The sequence below is a fragment of the Camarhynchus parvulus genome, chromosome 1 (genome assembly GCF_901933205.1).
Source record: "Camarhynchus parvulus chromosome 1, STF_HiC, whole genome shotgun sequence".
Classification (NCBI taxonomy): domain Eukaryota; kingdom Metazoa; phylum Chordata; class Aves; order Passeriformes; family Thraupidae; genus Camarhynchus; species Camarhynchus parvulus.
This window is the reverse complement of record NC_044571.1, coordinates 27,474,118-27,488,558: the sequence shown is the minus strand read 5'-3', so window position 1 is coordinate 27,488,558 and position 14,441 is coordinate 27,474,118. Positions and strand designations below refer to the sequence as shown.

At 41.7% G+C, this 14,441-nt stretch overlaps 1 protein-coding gene across 5 annotated transcripts in view; it reads left to right on the top strand.

The window, feature by feature from the left end:
- LIMS1 (LIM zinc finger domain containing 1) overlaps positions 1–14,441 on the top strand; it is a 67,455-nt gene that overhangs the window by 37,211 nt on the left and 15,803 nt on the right. For 3 of the 5 annotated variants that reach the window (XM_030971355.1, XM_030971364.1, XM_030971344.1), the window contains exon 2: positions 12,329–12,488. In XM_030971355.1, the coding sequence (XP_030827215.1) occupies positions 12,333–12,488 (156 nt within the window). In that variant the 5' untranslated portion in view covers positions 12,329–12,332. Of the gene's footprint in view, positions 1–9,799; positions 10,103–12,328; positions 12,489–14,441 lie in introns of those variants that run through there. The other 2 variants (XM_030971383.1, XM_030971374.1) reach the window with 2 other exon arrangements.

Below are 14,441 nucleotides of genomic sequence, written 5' to 3'. Positions count from 1 at the left end.
TTGCTCTTTCCCTTCTCATCCCATGGGTTTTTGTAAAAATAGAATGATTCCTCTAAAAGAATTGATACTGTTAATTCTCAAGGCCCAGTAAAAGGTAGTCACAAAAGCAGAGGCAATTATCTTTGGGGTTTTTTTGGCAGTTACACTTAAAAATTAATTTTATCACCGTTATCTGCTATCTGTAGCTCTCTTTTCCAAATTTATATACATTCAAATGCCATTAAAAATGTAAACAGCTTTTAAAGGGGTTAGTCTCAAGTTTTTACCAAGCAATAAATTTCAGCATTTACAATAAATAATCATTGATGAGCTTCCATCAGTGGCTGTCAGTCACTCGTAGCTCACTGCTCTGTTCTGTGCAGAAAGCACTGTAGGTGTTTTCCATATTAATAGTTTTAATTTATAGTTGCATTCCTTTTGCTGCTGAAGCTGATGGCTACATGCATGTGAGTAGGTGCAGACAATCTTCTGCTGGATCTGTTCAGGCTCCTGCCTGCCTCTGCACATTGACTCCAGGCTGGAAGGCATGTGGATGTGCCCCAAAATTTCAAGCACAAAGACTTCCTTGCAGATGAAACAGGAGGCATAAGCACACTGTTATGTCCCACTGAGCCTTTGGGGGATAGGCTCTGCACAGCAAGGCTTTTGGGTGAGTGCAAAAAGAAACAAATGAATAAAATTCCCCCCCATTGGAAACACGGTAGGGCTGTCTCCCTATCTTTATGAGATGCAGCATTTGGGAGTTGTGCAAGGTCACAACTCTCCTTAACCTGCCTTCAAAAGCACATGTGTTCAAAGCAGCCAGACAAGGTGTACAGCTGCTTCCAGCCATACATCAGCTCTGAAGACCTGCTCTTCCTTGGAAGAAAGAGTGAAAATGATGGGTCAGGAATGGTCTGGGAAACCAGGGACCTGTTGAGCCTTCAGCTGCTTTAGGGTACTGAGAGCCAGTTAAGGTGAAAATAAAAGACCTGTCTGCACCTGGGAGCTTATTTAAATTTGATTTCTCCTGGTAGTGTTTCTTTATAGCATCACCAATGTCAACATTTATATGGCTGCTTTCTGTGAGAGTTGTTTAACTTGCTCACCCTGTCAGTGTCAACAGCTGAAACAGTAATTATTCTATAACTTGGTAAAAAAAGTGATTAATTTGTTAAAGCAGGAAAAACTTTAAAAGAAGTGCTAAGACAAAAAAAATGTGCTTCTCCCTAATAAATCCGCGAGAATAGTGGAGAGCTGGGTGCTACAAAATACTCATTTTAATCAGTGCTTGGGAGCTCTGAACTAAGAAACACTTCAGCTTGTCTGCTAGCTGCTCTAATTGAAGAAGGGATTTGTCCATGCAAACGTAACACTGGATTGGTACCTTTAATTAGAGTGACTTACAACCAGAAAAAATATGCTTCATGGTTAGATTTAAATATTGGGATACCTAGAATTTGCATTGTGCCTTAGTTTGAGGTATCCACATGACTAGAGGCTTTCCTGTTGATTTGTGCTGTACTTTTCATTGCTCTAGGGGTTAAAATAACTCCTGAGGAACACACCCTTTTCTGCTTGCCTTCTCTCTCACCCCTTGTCTCCTACATTGCATAGCAACTAAGTGATTTTGTTTGACTTGCTCACCCGGACTATCACCTCTCATGACTCCAAACGACTGGAGATAGCTGCTTGTGTAATGTCAACCAAAGCACTAATTGCTTTTCCTAAAATCTATGATTTTAGTCAACATGTGAGCTTCAATTAGGATTTTAATTATAGCAATTAGGATTTTCACTGCTCTTATTTACAGGATTAGCTGAGTAAAGGTAAATTGTACATTTCTTTTGCTGTTGTTTTTGTGCGTCCTGATGATACCTAATCAGAAGCGTTCTCTAAAAAAGATGTTCTGTCATTGCTCATTATTCTTCATTACAATTAAGCTGTCCTTTGAATGCAGTCTGTCACACTGAAGTGAGTTACACACAGAAGAGAAAAACTAAATTATGTCTATGTTACCACTTAATAAAAAATTGCTAACTTGCAGGTATTTGGGAGAAAAGTTTAAAAGGTTTTAAGTATGGATTCCCTTTCTGTATATTTTTTATTTTGTTTTCCTGAGGTCTTTGAGCTGTTCTGGGAAACCTGAAGCTAGCTGATAGAGTGTCCTCGAGAGAACCATGAGCCTTTTTCATGATGCTCTCCAGGCATGGGAGCAGCCTGCCAAGTATGCTGCTTCTGAGGATGGCCAAAGGCTGATGCCTATGGAGGGAGGTAGAAGGAAAGAGTGAGCCTTTTATGGGATTGCCCGTGGTAGTAACCCCAGCTTGCCACCAGCTGCAGCTCAGGGACTTCCTATGGAGTTTGTGGCACTCAGTGTTTTTTCCTTCAATTAACTCCTCTGGTCTTGCCTTGCACCCTCAGGGCATTTATTAAGTCACTCAGTGCTCTGAATTGTCATGTGTATTATCTGATGGTGTAGTACACACAGTTAGGTGTTATTTTTTTTCCTTGCTTGATCTGTCATAGCAGCTTTAGGTTGCCATTGTCCAGCTTTGTAGAAATTTTCATTTTAGGTAGTTGCTGGTAGAATTCTAAAATGATGGCTTCATGTATAATACTCTGTGAGCAGTGTGTTTTGATGATACTGCTCAATTTTGCGGCAGATTCTAAATCATCCTGTGATGTGTCTTTATAGATGAACCTTTCTGATCTTTTGGAGCTTTTTGTCCAGGAAGAGAAATTTGGGTTCTGCCTTTTGTGACATATTTCCTTGTAGCTCTTCTGCTGTTTCTGGCTGCCCTAATGGCCATAATAGAGCTAGAAAAAAAATGAATTAAAAACTTTTTACTATTAGCCTCAAAGGAAGTAACATACTAACAGACACAGATAGCAATACCTGGCAGCATTTCTCATCTTGTGCCTTTTTAAATTAAAGATTCAAAATATTCAAGCTGTTCCAGCAAGGAACGAGTGGACAAAGGTAGAGCAAATGTGAAATGATGTTTGTCTTTTCTAGCATGCGAAATCCATGCATGCCACACTCTTCATAGACCATAAAGTTATTGGTCCTGAGGTGAGTCTACCTTTTGAACTCCGTTTCTGTGCAATTATTGGACTACCACCCAGAGTCATGCCTCAGAACTGCCCTGGCTGGTCCCCTTGTTCCAGTATGGGAAGTTTGCATTGAAAGCTATTTGTCCTGCACAATATTTGGCTTTTCAGTTTTTGTTTTGTACATTTCTTCTCACTGACTTCAGAAACTGAAGTGAAGCATGCCCTATATTTCTGATACATTGCAAAGTTGGTCCTAATATATATACTTTTTTAAAGGGCATTGTAGAAGTGCAGCTTCAGAATAGGAAAGCTCCATCAGCTGCCAAGTTGCAGGTTATAAATTTTGCCTGAAATGTACAAGTAATTGCATAGTTTTAAACTCAGATGCTTTCTAGAATGCCTTCTAGAGCTACTTCTCAGATTACAGCAGGATATGTGGCAAAGCAGAAGGCGGCTTGGCAGGACTCTAGCCTCTCTGATTGAAAGCTCAAACCCCTGTCATCTTCCCTCTTTCCTTTACTTCTCTTCTGTCAAGCAAAAAACCCCGCTGTTCTTTTGGATGATCCCAGCAGTATCTTCTTCCCTCATAAGTCATATAATAGATACTATAACTGTCCACTCCTGCTTCACTCATTGAGGATTAGTCAGGTGTTGGGACAGAAACCATTACTTCAAAACAACTTGGCAAAAAGGTTTGAAAAAACCTTGCCAAACCTTCTGCTAGAAAAATGCATGGAAGTCCTCCTTTGCACAAACTGCTACTGAAATGCATTCATGTTTACTTGACATGTGTGCTACTAGCATTGAATGGCTAATAAATGTAAAGTACAAGATGAAGACCTTTAATTTGCATTACCCTAAATGTTAAGACTGTCGTAATAAAGTCCAAATGCTATTTTGTGTTAGTGTTATATGTTGACACATTACTCATTCTTGAGTCTTAGGAACATAAACTGCTTCTGGTTGTTCTCTTGGCAGTTGAATATTAGGGCTATTATTATTTCATGCTGCGGTATTAACTGCAGATGGCTTAGCTGTCTGCCATCCTCTGCAGGTTTTAAAGCCTGGTGATGCTGTAGTGAATGTAGGAAGAGAAAAATGTGAAACTGAAACCTGGAATGACTAATAATTACAATTTGGTATGTGTGTGAGAGCAGAGGAACAGCTGAGATGTTTTCTATAACACAATGTACTTCTGCTCAAAATTAATTAATTCAGGCAATGAAAAACTTTGCACTTCATCATATAGAAGCTCAAACTAATGAAAGTGAGAAGAGATTATGTTGCTCATAGTGTAGATTAATAGTAATAAAGTAATAATAAAAGATGTGTGTGATGTGCAGGTTACTAAAGCTGAAGGTCAGTCCTCAGCACGGTGTCTCCAGTGGAGATGTGACTATAATAAGGATGTTGCTGTGGGTGGGAAGCCTGGTTTTGCAGTTCTCTCTGCCCTACAAGGAGCTGCATGGATGTACTGGAAGTCTCTCCTGATTGCTGGGGTGTTACATTGAGTCACAGTATTAATTATAGCTCCTGGATGAACTGCTCAGGTCATGGTGTTCGGCTTGTCAAAACATTGGTTCCACATAGTGCAGGCAGATGACTCGGGCAGAATCAAAGGCTGGCATTTGCCATTATGCTGAGGATTCAGTGGAATATTTTTGGTGGATGTCAGTGACAGATGACATGAACTGAATATTGGCTAGGAAACCATTACCCTAAAGAGAAATATGTTACTGCATCATTTTACAATCATAGAATCATTTAGGCTATAAAAACCTCTTAAGGTTATCAAGTCCAACCAATAACCCATCACTGCCAAGTCCACCTCTAAACTGTGTCCCCCAAGTGCCACATCTACATGTCTTTTAAATACTTTCAGGGATGTTGACTCTGCACCACTTCTCTGGGCAGCTTGTTCCAAATGCTTGACACCCCTTTGCATGAAAACAAAATAAATTTAGTGTCCAGTCTAAACCTCCCTTGATGCAACTTGAAGTTGTTTCTTCTTGTCCTGTCAATTTTTTGCAGCTTGGTGGACTTGAGCTTCTCTTTTCAGGCTTGAAAAAATGGTTCTTTTCAGAGCAAGTGTCTCAGGGACATTTGATGAGCAGCCACTAGTATTGAGTGGCTGATCTTTTTTTATTATTCTTAAATTGGAAATGAGGGTGTGTTATATGAAATACATCAGTGCAAACGCATCGTCAAATTCTATAGATTTTGAGGAATTTGGATACAGAATTTGGATACCGTGATGAAGTAGGCATGCAGTTGACTACACAGGGTGCAAATTTCAAGAATAACCAATAATATGCTGTGTCTCATGCAGCACAAAATTATTGGAATTCGTGAGCTTCTCATATATGATACTGTTTGTTTTGTTTTTCCTGTTTGCCCAGGATTGAAAGAAACAGTAGTGGGGGAGGAAGAGTTGAATGTTTTAAAGAGTATCAGATATTTGTACACAGAAGTCATTACTTGGTTTACACAGAGCATGGCTTCATTTGGTAATAGACATAACCAGCAGGAAGAAAACACAATGCTTTGCTGAAATACTACTTATAACAGGAAAATGCTGTAGTTGCATATTGCTCTCCCTTTCCACAAATTCTGTCAGAGGCTGATATTTCTCTGTGCCTGAATGACTGATAAACATTGTGTGGGAAGCTGCTGCTTACCTGTCTATTCCAGTTATATTTACTTCCTTATGGAGAGATGGAATGTGAACCTTCTCTGTTTGCAGAGACCAAAGCATTTTTTGGACATGTTTATACTAGAATAAATTTATACTGGAGGATATGAAACAACTAGAATTGCCTTTTTGTTTGCCCTGTTTGAACTCCCACCACATAAGCTTAATTATGCATTTTGAGGTGAAGACTAAAGAATGAAACTTTCAGGAACACTCAGAATTCACCTGATTTTTACTGCAGTGGTTTCAGGATTGTTTTCCATATTTTTTAATAGAAAAAGCAGTTAGAGCAGTGCTGAGCACATGTGAAAATCCCACCTGTAAAATGTGCATTTGAATGATATAAAAGATTCATACCTTTTTTCAAAATGCCTTAGGAGACCAGCTTAACACGGAAAGTATTTTATTGCTTAAGAGCTAAACAATTGCAGCAACCAGAACCCAAGAGTGTTTTTAATTTCAATTAAAAACCCCCACAAAGGGTCAACTAGTGCTTTAAAATGTTGGTGCAGAAATCAGAGCAGGGCACTGCAAGCCCACGCGTTTTTTGCAGCCAAACTTCTGTTCTAGGCTGTTCTGTTTTTTGCGTGTGAGAGTCACCGCATGGCATGTGTTAATGCATCATTGAAATGAAACCACTCGTACCTGCGGGGGAAGTGGTGGGATGCCCTGTGCTTACTCATCCCCGCCGGTCGCCACGTCCCGGCAGCGCCGGCGTGCAGCGATATGTCACGGTGGCACAAAGGGGTGGCCAAGCAGCAGCTGCCTTTGCCAAGCGCCTTGTTTGGAGCCGTGGCTGCTCCGCACACGGCTATTTGTGGCACGGAGTGGAATGCTCAGCGGGCTTGGCTGGCCACCGAGCCGTCTCTGTAAGAGTCCCTGTCTGCCCCTGGCAGCATGGGCAGCCAGGTTGGAAGGCTGTGCAGAGAGAGCAGCGTGGAGTGAGGCGGCAGTCATCCTTCAGCAGGGATTAGGCAGTGCGCCTGTTTTTGCTATTGTTTACCAAAGCCCTTCTGGTAACCGCAGTGGAACAATTCTCCCTCCCTCTTCTACCGTTTCCTTCAGCACCTTCCCTACCGCCAGTTTTGGCTTCTGATAGGATCGTCAGTGTGCCAAGAGGAGACTGTCTATTGCTTTCACACCTGCCTTTTCTAGTTAAGCACTCAACTTCTTTTCTCCCTAACACTGCATTACAACAGGCTGCTTGCTATGTTTTGTCCCATATCCCAAAGAATGCTCTTGGGAAGCTGCTGCTGCTGCAAAACAACCCCTTACATACTTCTCACTCCCCATGGGCAGCTTCACCTCAGAGTAACCTAGAATTCCCTAATGAAAATGCAGTGTATTTTTAACAATGTATTTCAGATCTTGGCAGCGTGCCTCCTACAAAATGTCAGAAAAGAGAAGGATAGCCGGCTGCTCTGGATTTGTGGATTACCAGACCTCCACAGTAGAAGCTGTGTTTCGCTTCAGTAGCATAAAGGACCTTTTTAAATTCCTGTCAAGCTCCTTCTTGTTTAACAGAAAAAAATTGAGAGTCATCCCTCCAGCAGCAATGGTAATACGACTGGAGAACTAGGCAGCTTCTACTTATTGCACATATGGAATCCTATTACTTTGAAGGACTTCTTCCTGACAAAAACTAGGAAGATAAAACCAGGCTTTTTGGATGGACATCTTGCTGTACTACTTGCTTTGCTACAGCCATGCAGAAGACTGCACAGTAGCGAGCTGAAGAAGGCATCAAATGTTTTCTTGTTGACTAAAGAGGATGTGAGGCAGCAGAAGTGGCTTCCAACCATGTTGGTCACCTGTGGATTTCAGGTTACTGCAAAATTGTAGTAGTCCACCAGGAGAAAGTCTCTACAGGGCACTTTTGATTTGCAGCAGCATCTTCCCAGGAGAATTGTCTGTGATCTGGGACAAAATATAGGAAAAGAGTTGGGAAACTGTTGAGAAAATAGCAATAAGAGGAAGAGATAGGCTGACTTGCTGTTTATTATCTTAGTGACTTCATGCACCTTTACTGATCCTGAATAAATCAGCATTTTTAGTCCACTGCATTCAGTCTCGCTGAAGTTTTTTATACCCACAGTAGCTCAGCACTGACCTGTGCAAAAAGTCAAGGAAGCAAGAAGAACTGGCAGCACTATACCTGCAAGTCTGTTGGCAGACACTGCACATTTTCATCACTTATGTTTCAGAGAATGCAGAAACCTTTTATTCTAGGACTGCACTGATGCTCTGGCAAGATTTTGTGGCCTCAGGCTACAACCTGATAATTGCTTCATCTGCAGCTTGCCCCATGACAGATAAAAATAGGGCTTGAGCTGCAGCCAGGCTGTGTCAGTGGTGAGGGTGCAGCCTCCTTAGCCTGTTAGAGCTTGACTCCTGGTAGCTCTGGCATAGGGTGAATAATCACACCTACAGACAGGCAAATGAGGAGGGTCATGCTGCCTGGGTCCCACCTATGCAGGGAAATAGCTTCCCTAGGGGGTTGCTTCTTGTTGAGGGGAAGTGAAGGAAAGACACTGACCCAACCCATTCCACAAATTTGTCAGCAGAAGCAGTAGTGTAGGACTGCGTTGGCTGAGCTGCAGGAAGGTGGCTGCAGGCAGGCTCAGGCCTGTATGGAGAGTGGCGTGTGGGCTGCTGTATGCTTGCTGAACAAGCTGTCCTAGCTGGTGGTGAGAGATACGGCCAAAAACCATCACCAGCCAGACCCTCTGTCGTGGGTCCTAGGGGAAGGTGGAGGTATATTAAAAAATTGTAACCTTGTCTGGACATTCTATCATATCCTGTGACAGTAGACTAGAAAATGGCCTCAAGTTATGCCAGGGGAGGTTTAGATTGGAGATCAGGACAAATTTCTTCACAGAAATGTTGTCAAACACTGGAACAGACTGCCCAAGGAAGTATTAGTATTACCGTCCCTGAAGGTATTTAAAAGATGCATACATGTGGCACTTGAGGACATGATTTAGTGGTGAATGTGGCAATATTAGATTAGTGGTTGTACTCAGTGGTCTTGAGGTCTTTTCCAATCTAAATGATTCTATTATTTTCTGATCTTAGTTCTAGTTTCTCTGTTTGTTCCTGTTACTCATCTCCTTCTTGTTATCCTCTGCTTCCTCATGCCCCCTCACTGACTAGCAGATTCTTCAGCTACCACTGTGCTGTGTGTCACGAGCACAAAGTGCATGCAGTTCTGCAGTTCAACTGATTGCTAACACGGTTGAGACAGTTCAACACCAAAGTTAGTTATTCTGGAGGGCTTCCCAAAAGCCTTCATTTTCTGCAGTTAGAAAGTGCTGGAAGCTGAGTATACCAGATCTGCAACAAGCATTGTGCTTCAAAGAGGGAGAGCTTGATGGATTCTGAATTATTAGCTGCAAATCTTCCTTCAGTTAGTGTTCTTACATTGGATGGTTGTTCTAAATGCAGTACATCACTGGAAATAAAGGTTTGGTTTTCCTCCATATAGTTTCCATTACGGCATGCCTGTCAGTTTTGGTAATGGCCTGAGAAACACGACAGAAATTAAACCATCTGCCTGTACCTACCCCTTGTCTGAAATACTGACAGGAGGAAAGACACATATAGATAAATTCAACACATATGACTTAGAAGACACAAGTGGAGCATTAAAGGCCATTTTTACAATGTAATTAACACACTATGGGCATTAAAGCAATATTTACCTGGAGACAGGAGTCTTCTCTTCCTGCTTTCCACTGTTGGTTTTCCCATGGTAAAATATTGTTGGACTCTGCCTCTGTGCCTCCTCAGCAGAAAGAAGCTGCAGCCAAGTTTGGTGGTGATTTTATTTGCTCACATGGGTTACTCACGCCACAGCTCTCCTGGGCAGCTTCTGTCAGCAGCCAGCAGCAAAGACTCTTTCCAGCATCCGAGTTTGCATGAGGGCCTGGCAGGGGAGTGTTCTCCTCTGTGCACAGCCAGCCTCAGTAAATCTCAGCGTGACCATGACAGGCTCACAGCCCTGCTGCTGAACTTTTAACTTGAAGCTCTAGCAGGGTGCTGTGTAGCTCCAGCTACATGACACGAGCTGTGAAAGTAAATCACTTCGCTGGGAACAAGGGGAAGTCCAGCATATTGTTTTGCAGACTTTGCCTACAGCTTCTTAGCAGTTTAAGGATAGAATATATACACCTGGGAAAACAGTCAGAGCGAGATGGACTTCCAGCACAGAGCTCAGCCCTTCCCCATCCCAGAGGATGAAGAGGTTGCGTACAAGGTCACTCCGAATGCTCACAACTCCGCGGGAAATGAAGGCGAGAAACCAGTGTCAAAACTGCAACGTAGGCACAGTGAAATAAAACTCTACAAAGAGTTTTGTGACTTTTATGCAAAATTGTAAGTTTGTTCTGTTCAGCTGTGGGGTGTAACTGCAGTGACATTACTGGTTTATTGTACATAATGTATTTTATTATCTGGGGCTCAGGCTGTGCAAGCTGTTCTCTCATCCAACCTTTGCCACTGTTCTGCTTGAAACATTGCCAGTTGTAACAGTCAACTAAAATTTGAATTGTTACTTTAAATTTCATCATTAATTGCATCAGAAACTTTTACCAGCAGTAAAAATGGTGTTGGAATTTTTAAAGTAGTCTCTGTTTTCAGGTTGTTTGCCACTTATTCTGGGCAAATAGATAAACTGCTTCATTAATGCAGGAGTATTACATACTTCACTAGTTTTACAAATATGATGTGTTTCAAAGTGAAGCACTTTTTCCTGAAGAGGTAAACTGTTTTTATTTGGTCTTGAACTTTGTATCATGCTTTTTCTTGGATTATACTTTACGTACAGCAGTGCTTAGCATCCTTAATGCTCGAGCACTGTTGAAGTGATGATGAAAGATCCCAGTTTCTCTTGTGATTATTCTTCATTTGGATTGATAAGGAGGATGGGGAAGTTGACTGAGGTTTTGCCCCACAGAAAGCATACACAGTCCATGAAGACCATTGGTGAGCTTTATAGTTGATCACAGTTTATGTGTATAGTCACTGCAGTTTGTCCATAGGTCTGTCTGTTATGTATGGGTTAGACCATCCTGCATCTGATCTTCATATGAAATTTCCCCACTCATTTCACTGAGGGCAGTGGATATTTGGACTGCAGTTGCCGTTTTCCTCATCTGCGAAGATCAAGAGAGAGAGAAAAAAATGTGCCAGCTAATAATAACATGTCAGATGTGACCTTGTGTAGGGCTCTTCTGTGAGACAGTGTAAGAAATAGATAAAACACATTCCATTTTGAACCACATGCTAGGTGTTTGCTTGCTCCCTTGGATGGTGTGCAAGGAATGAATTCAATTCCTATTGAACATGGTGGGAGCCCAGAGGTCTTATCCCCTTGAAGGGATAAGAAGGCAGGCTTGGCATGTTGCAGAGGACTGTGGTCTCTGCACTTACAAGCACAGCATGATAGCTGTATCAAAATGTGTACATGCATGCACATGTGTTTCAAATAATGTCACTTGTCTAATAACCTTCCAGATAAATTTTGAGTCAGTGGTTTTGTCAGCTGCCATCACATTGTAATGAAACGAGACCATTGCCCTATATTTGCTCTCTGCTATCACCTTATACTGGGGCGGTGGGATGATCCTGAAAGGCAGAGCTTTGAGAGTCTAGGTACGAGTGACAAAATGTTTGCAAAGGAAAAATCAAAAGAGCTTTTTTCTGGCTTTAATTAACTGAAGCACAGCTGTACTGTCTTCTGCAGATGTGGACAGCTACCACACTGCCATTTTTTTGGTCCTGTGCCTTTGAGAAGCAACCAAGGTTGCTGTTTCAATATTTCTTTGCATCCCTGGCATGGGTTTGCCAGCTTGTGTTGGCCTGTGTGTTTGTCGCAGTGGGGCAGCCAGAGCATTCCTACCCTCCCCCTTGGCCCTGGAGTGGGCTGGCACATGATGAGCTGAACTCCCTGAGATAAACCTTAACAAACCAATCAAAAATCCCATGACTACAAACCGAATTTGTAAAATTACTTCAAGGTGTGCAGAGCTCGTATAAAAGATAATTATTTAACTACTCTGTTTTTCAGTAATATCTGCCAGACCAGATCCTGCACTTTTTCACATTGTTTATGTAGAGCTCTGAACTAATGCCGTTATATATGTATACTTTAGAATTTGTATATGTATATATTAGAATTCGTTTACAATAAATAGTTTATGTTTTCCTGTGTGATGCCAGTCCTCCATCATTAATATTTGCCCTTGTTTTCAGTAATTTTAATGCATGTCATAATTTTTATAGTACTTTGAATGGCCTGTCTTTTTTCATCATAAAAAGCCTGTAAATGTGTCTATATTGACAATGTTTGTGTTTGGGGTTTTCCATTAATTAGAGTGTATCACAGGGATTTTGTTTCTAAAGAGTTAGGGAGCAGGGAGAAGTGGTAGCTTTATTTCCGAGGAGATGCCACAAACCATGAATTTCATTGAAAAACTTGTGTTGAGCAGCTTAGCATTAGGGTGATGCAGTTTGGCCTGGTGAGGAGAGGGAAAGACTCACAACCAGTGTTGTTGTCTATTTAGGCTAATTTTCTTTTTTTTTTGTTGTTTTGAATGACAGCAACATGGCGAACGCTCTTGCCAACGCCATCTGCGAGCGCTGCAGGGGGGGCTTTGCCCCTGCCGAGAAAATTGTCAACAGCAATGGTGAGCTGTACCACGAGCAGTGCTTCGTCTGTGCCCAGTGCTTCCAGCAGTTCCCCGAAGGGCTCTTCTATGAGGTAAGTGGGGCAGAGGAGCCCTCCTGTCCCCATACCCCCTCTTGAGCCTTCATTCCCATAGCAGAAGTAGGAGGATAGCTTAGAAAGTTCCATGGGGGATCTGGGCTCTGAAAGAGTATGCCCAGGAAAGGGAGAAAAAAGCCAGGAACCTTTCTGTGCTGATTTGGAGGACATCAATGTTCTTTAAATGTGGACCTCAGGATTATCAGCGCTGAGAGAAAAATTCCTGGAGATCTTTTTCTCAGTGCAAATTTTTTCCCTGAATCTTGTGAATCTGATGTACCAGAAATACATAGGAAACATACTTCGTAGAGGAGAAAGTCATATAGAGGGAAATCCCAGCATCCTGTGGTCTATAGGAGGTTTATTGCTGAGTTGAGCGAGTCCAACTTGGCATTGGAAAAGGGATGATCTGTATGTGAGCATGCTGTGATCCAAACCAGGCAGGGCCAATGTAAGATCAGCTCTTAAGTTTAACAGTCTAGAACATTCAAAATTATCAGTTCTGAACACACTTTCAGAGTTTTAAGACCTGATCACATTAATATTTCTCAGCTCCAGGTTGATTTGCCTCAGCTTAGGAGGGTATTTTGGAATAGGTTTCATTTTCTTTTACATTCCCCTATTGTGGGAATTCAGAATGTGGCTCAGCACAAAGTGGTAGTGAAAGCTCTAGATTGGTTCATAAAATACAAAGTGATTAGTATAGGGAACAATAGATGGTGTGAGTCAGGGAATTACTGTCAGACAGATAAGGCCCTGCTCCAGTAGCTTACAATCCATCTTAGGGTAGCAGTTACAGGATTTGTGTCATATGATGATCTGAAAACGAAAATGAGCAGAGTGTAAAAAGAACAATTCTGTGCTCTCACATACAGGTGTCATCCTTTGGCAAGAGCACAATAGTTTATCTTCATAGAAGCATTTCTAATTTTACAGAGCGTGTTATGTGGTGATGAGGAGAGGCTGAGGGAGGAGTGTGGGTTGCAAAAGAGACTGGCTAAGGGGATTCCTGGGGATTTGCTTTTTCTCACCTTGTTTGAGGATCAAAAGGCTCTAGGGATAGTGTTACACAAATTGTAGTAAATTAGCCTCTAGTGTTCCATAAGACATCAAAAGCTGAGCTGCAAGGCAGAATTAATTAAATAGAAACAAAAGAACACCCCCCTAGATAATTAACAAGTTGCATTACAATTGTTAATATATACTGAGCTGACTCAGGAAAGAGTCCATCCTGACACGTTAAAGCCTGAGGCAAACGTAAAGTGATAGGAACGTTTCAAAACTAAAATATTTGTAATTATGTTCATAAAATTGCCTTAAACCAATAAAATGTATTTTCTCTTAATAATGAATACTTTATTCATTCTTTTTGTGACTCAAAAAACAGTAAGTCATTTCAGGGACCTCTTTCAGAAAGTTGAATGGTCCTTAAAGATAAAAGTTTGGAAAATCATGCTCTAGGCAGCCTGTATCTTCTAGAGGAGACTACAGCAGAAAGAAAGTCCAACTTTTGGACATAGTTCAGGAATGTTACAATCTCTCTGTGTTGCTCATGGGTGGCCATACTTGAATCTCCGTGGCAGAGGCAAGTATCCTAGTGGTGCTTAGATATCCTGGATGTAGGCATTTTGCTTCCTACTGCTACCTTGTTAACATTCATATTCATGATTGGTCTTTGAGGACTCTCTTACTGAAACACGCTGCTCTCAAAGACAGTAAGTCAGAAGTTGAGTGCCAGTAGATTGTCCCAGGAATTAAAACACTGTGTGCTTGTTTTGGCTAATGTTGCTAGGGGTTTTTTTCAGGCTGGGTAGCCTGAGAAATGTTACGTGGACAGTGGAAAGTTTAATTTAAGGATAGATACTTCTTGCCACAATTATTACAGAGGTAAAATAACATTGGATAGGCTGAGGGTGTTGGGCCTGTTCAGACTCAAGAAGAGACGACTGA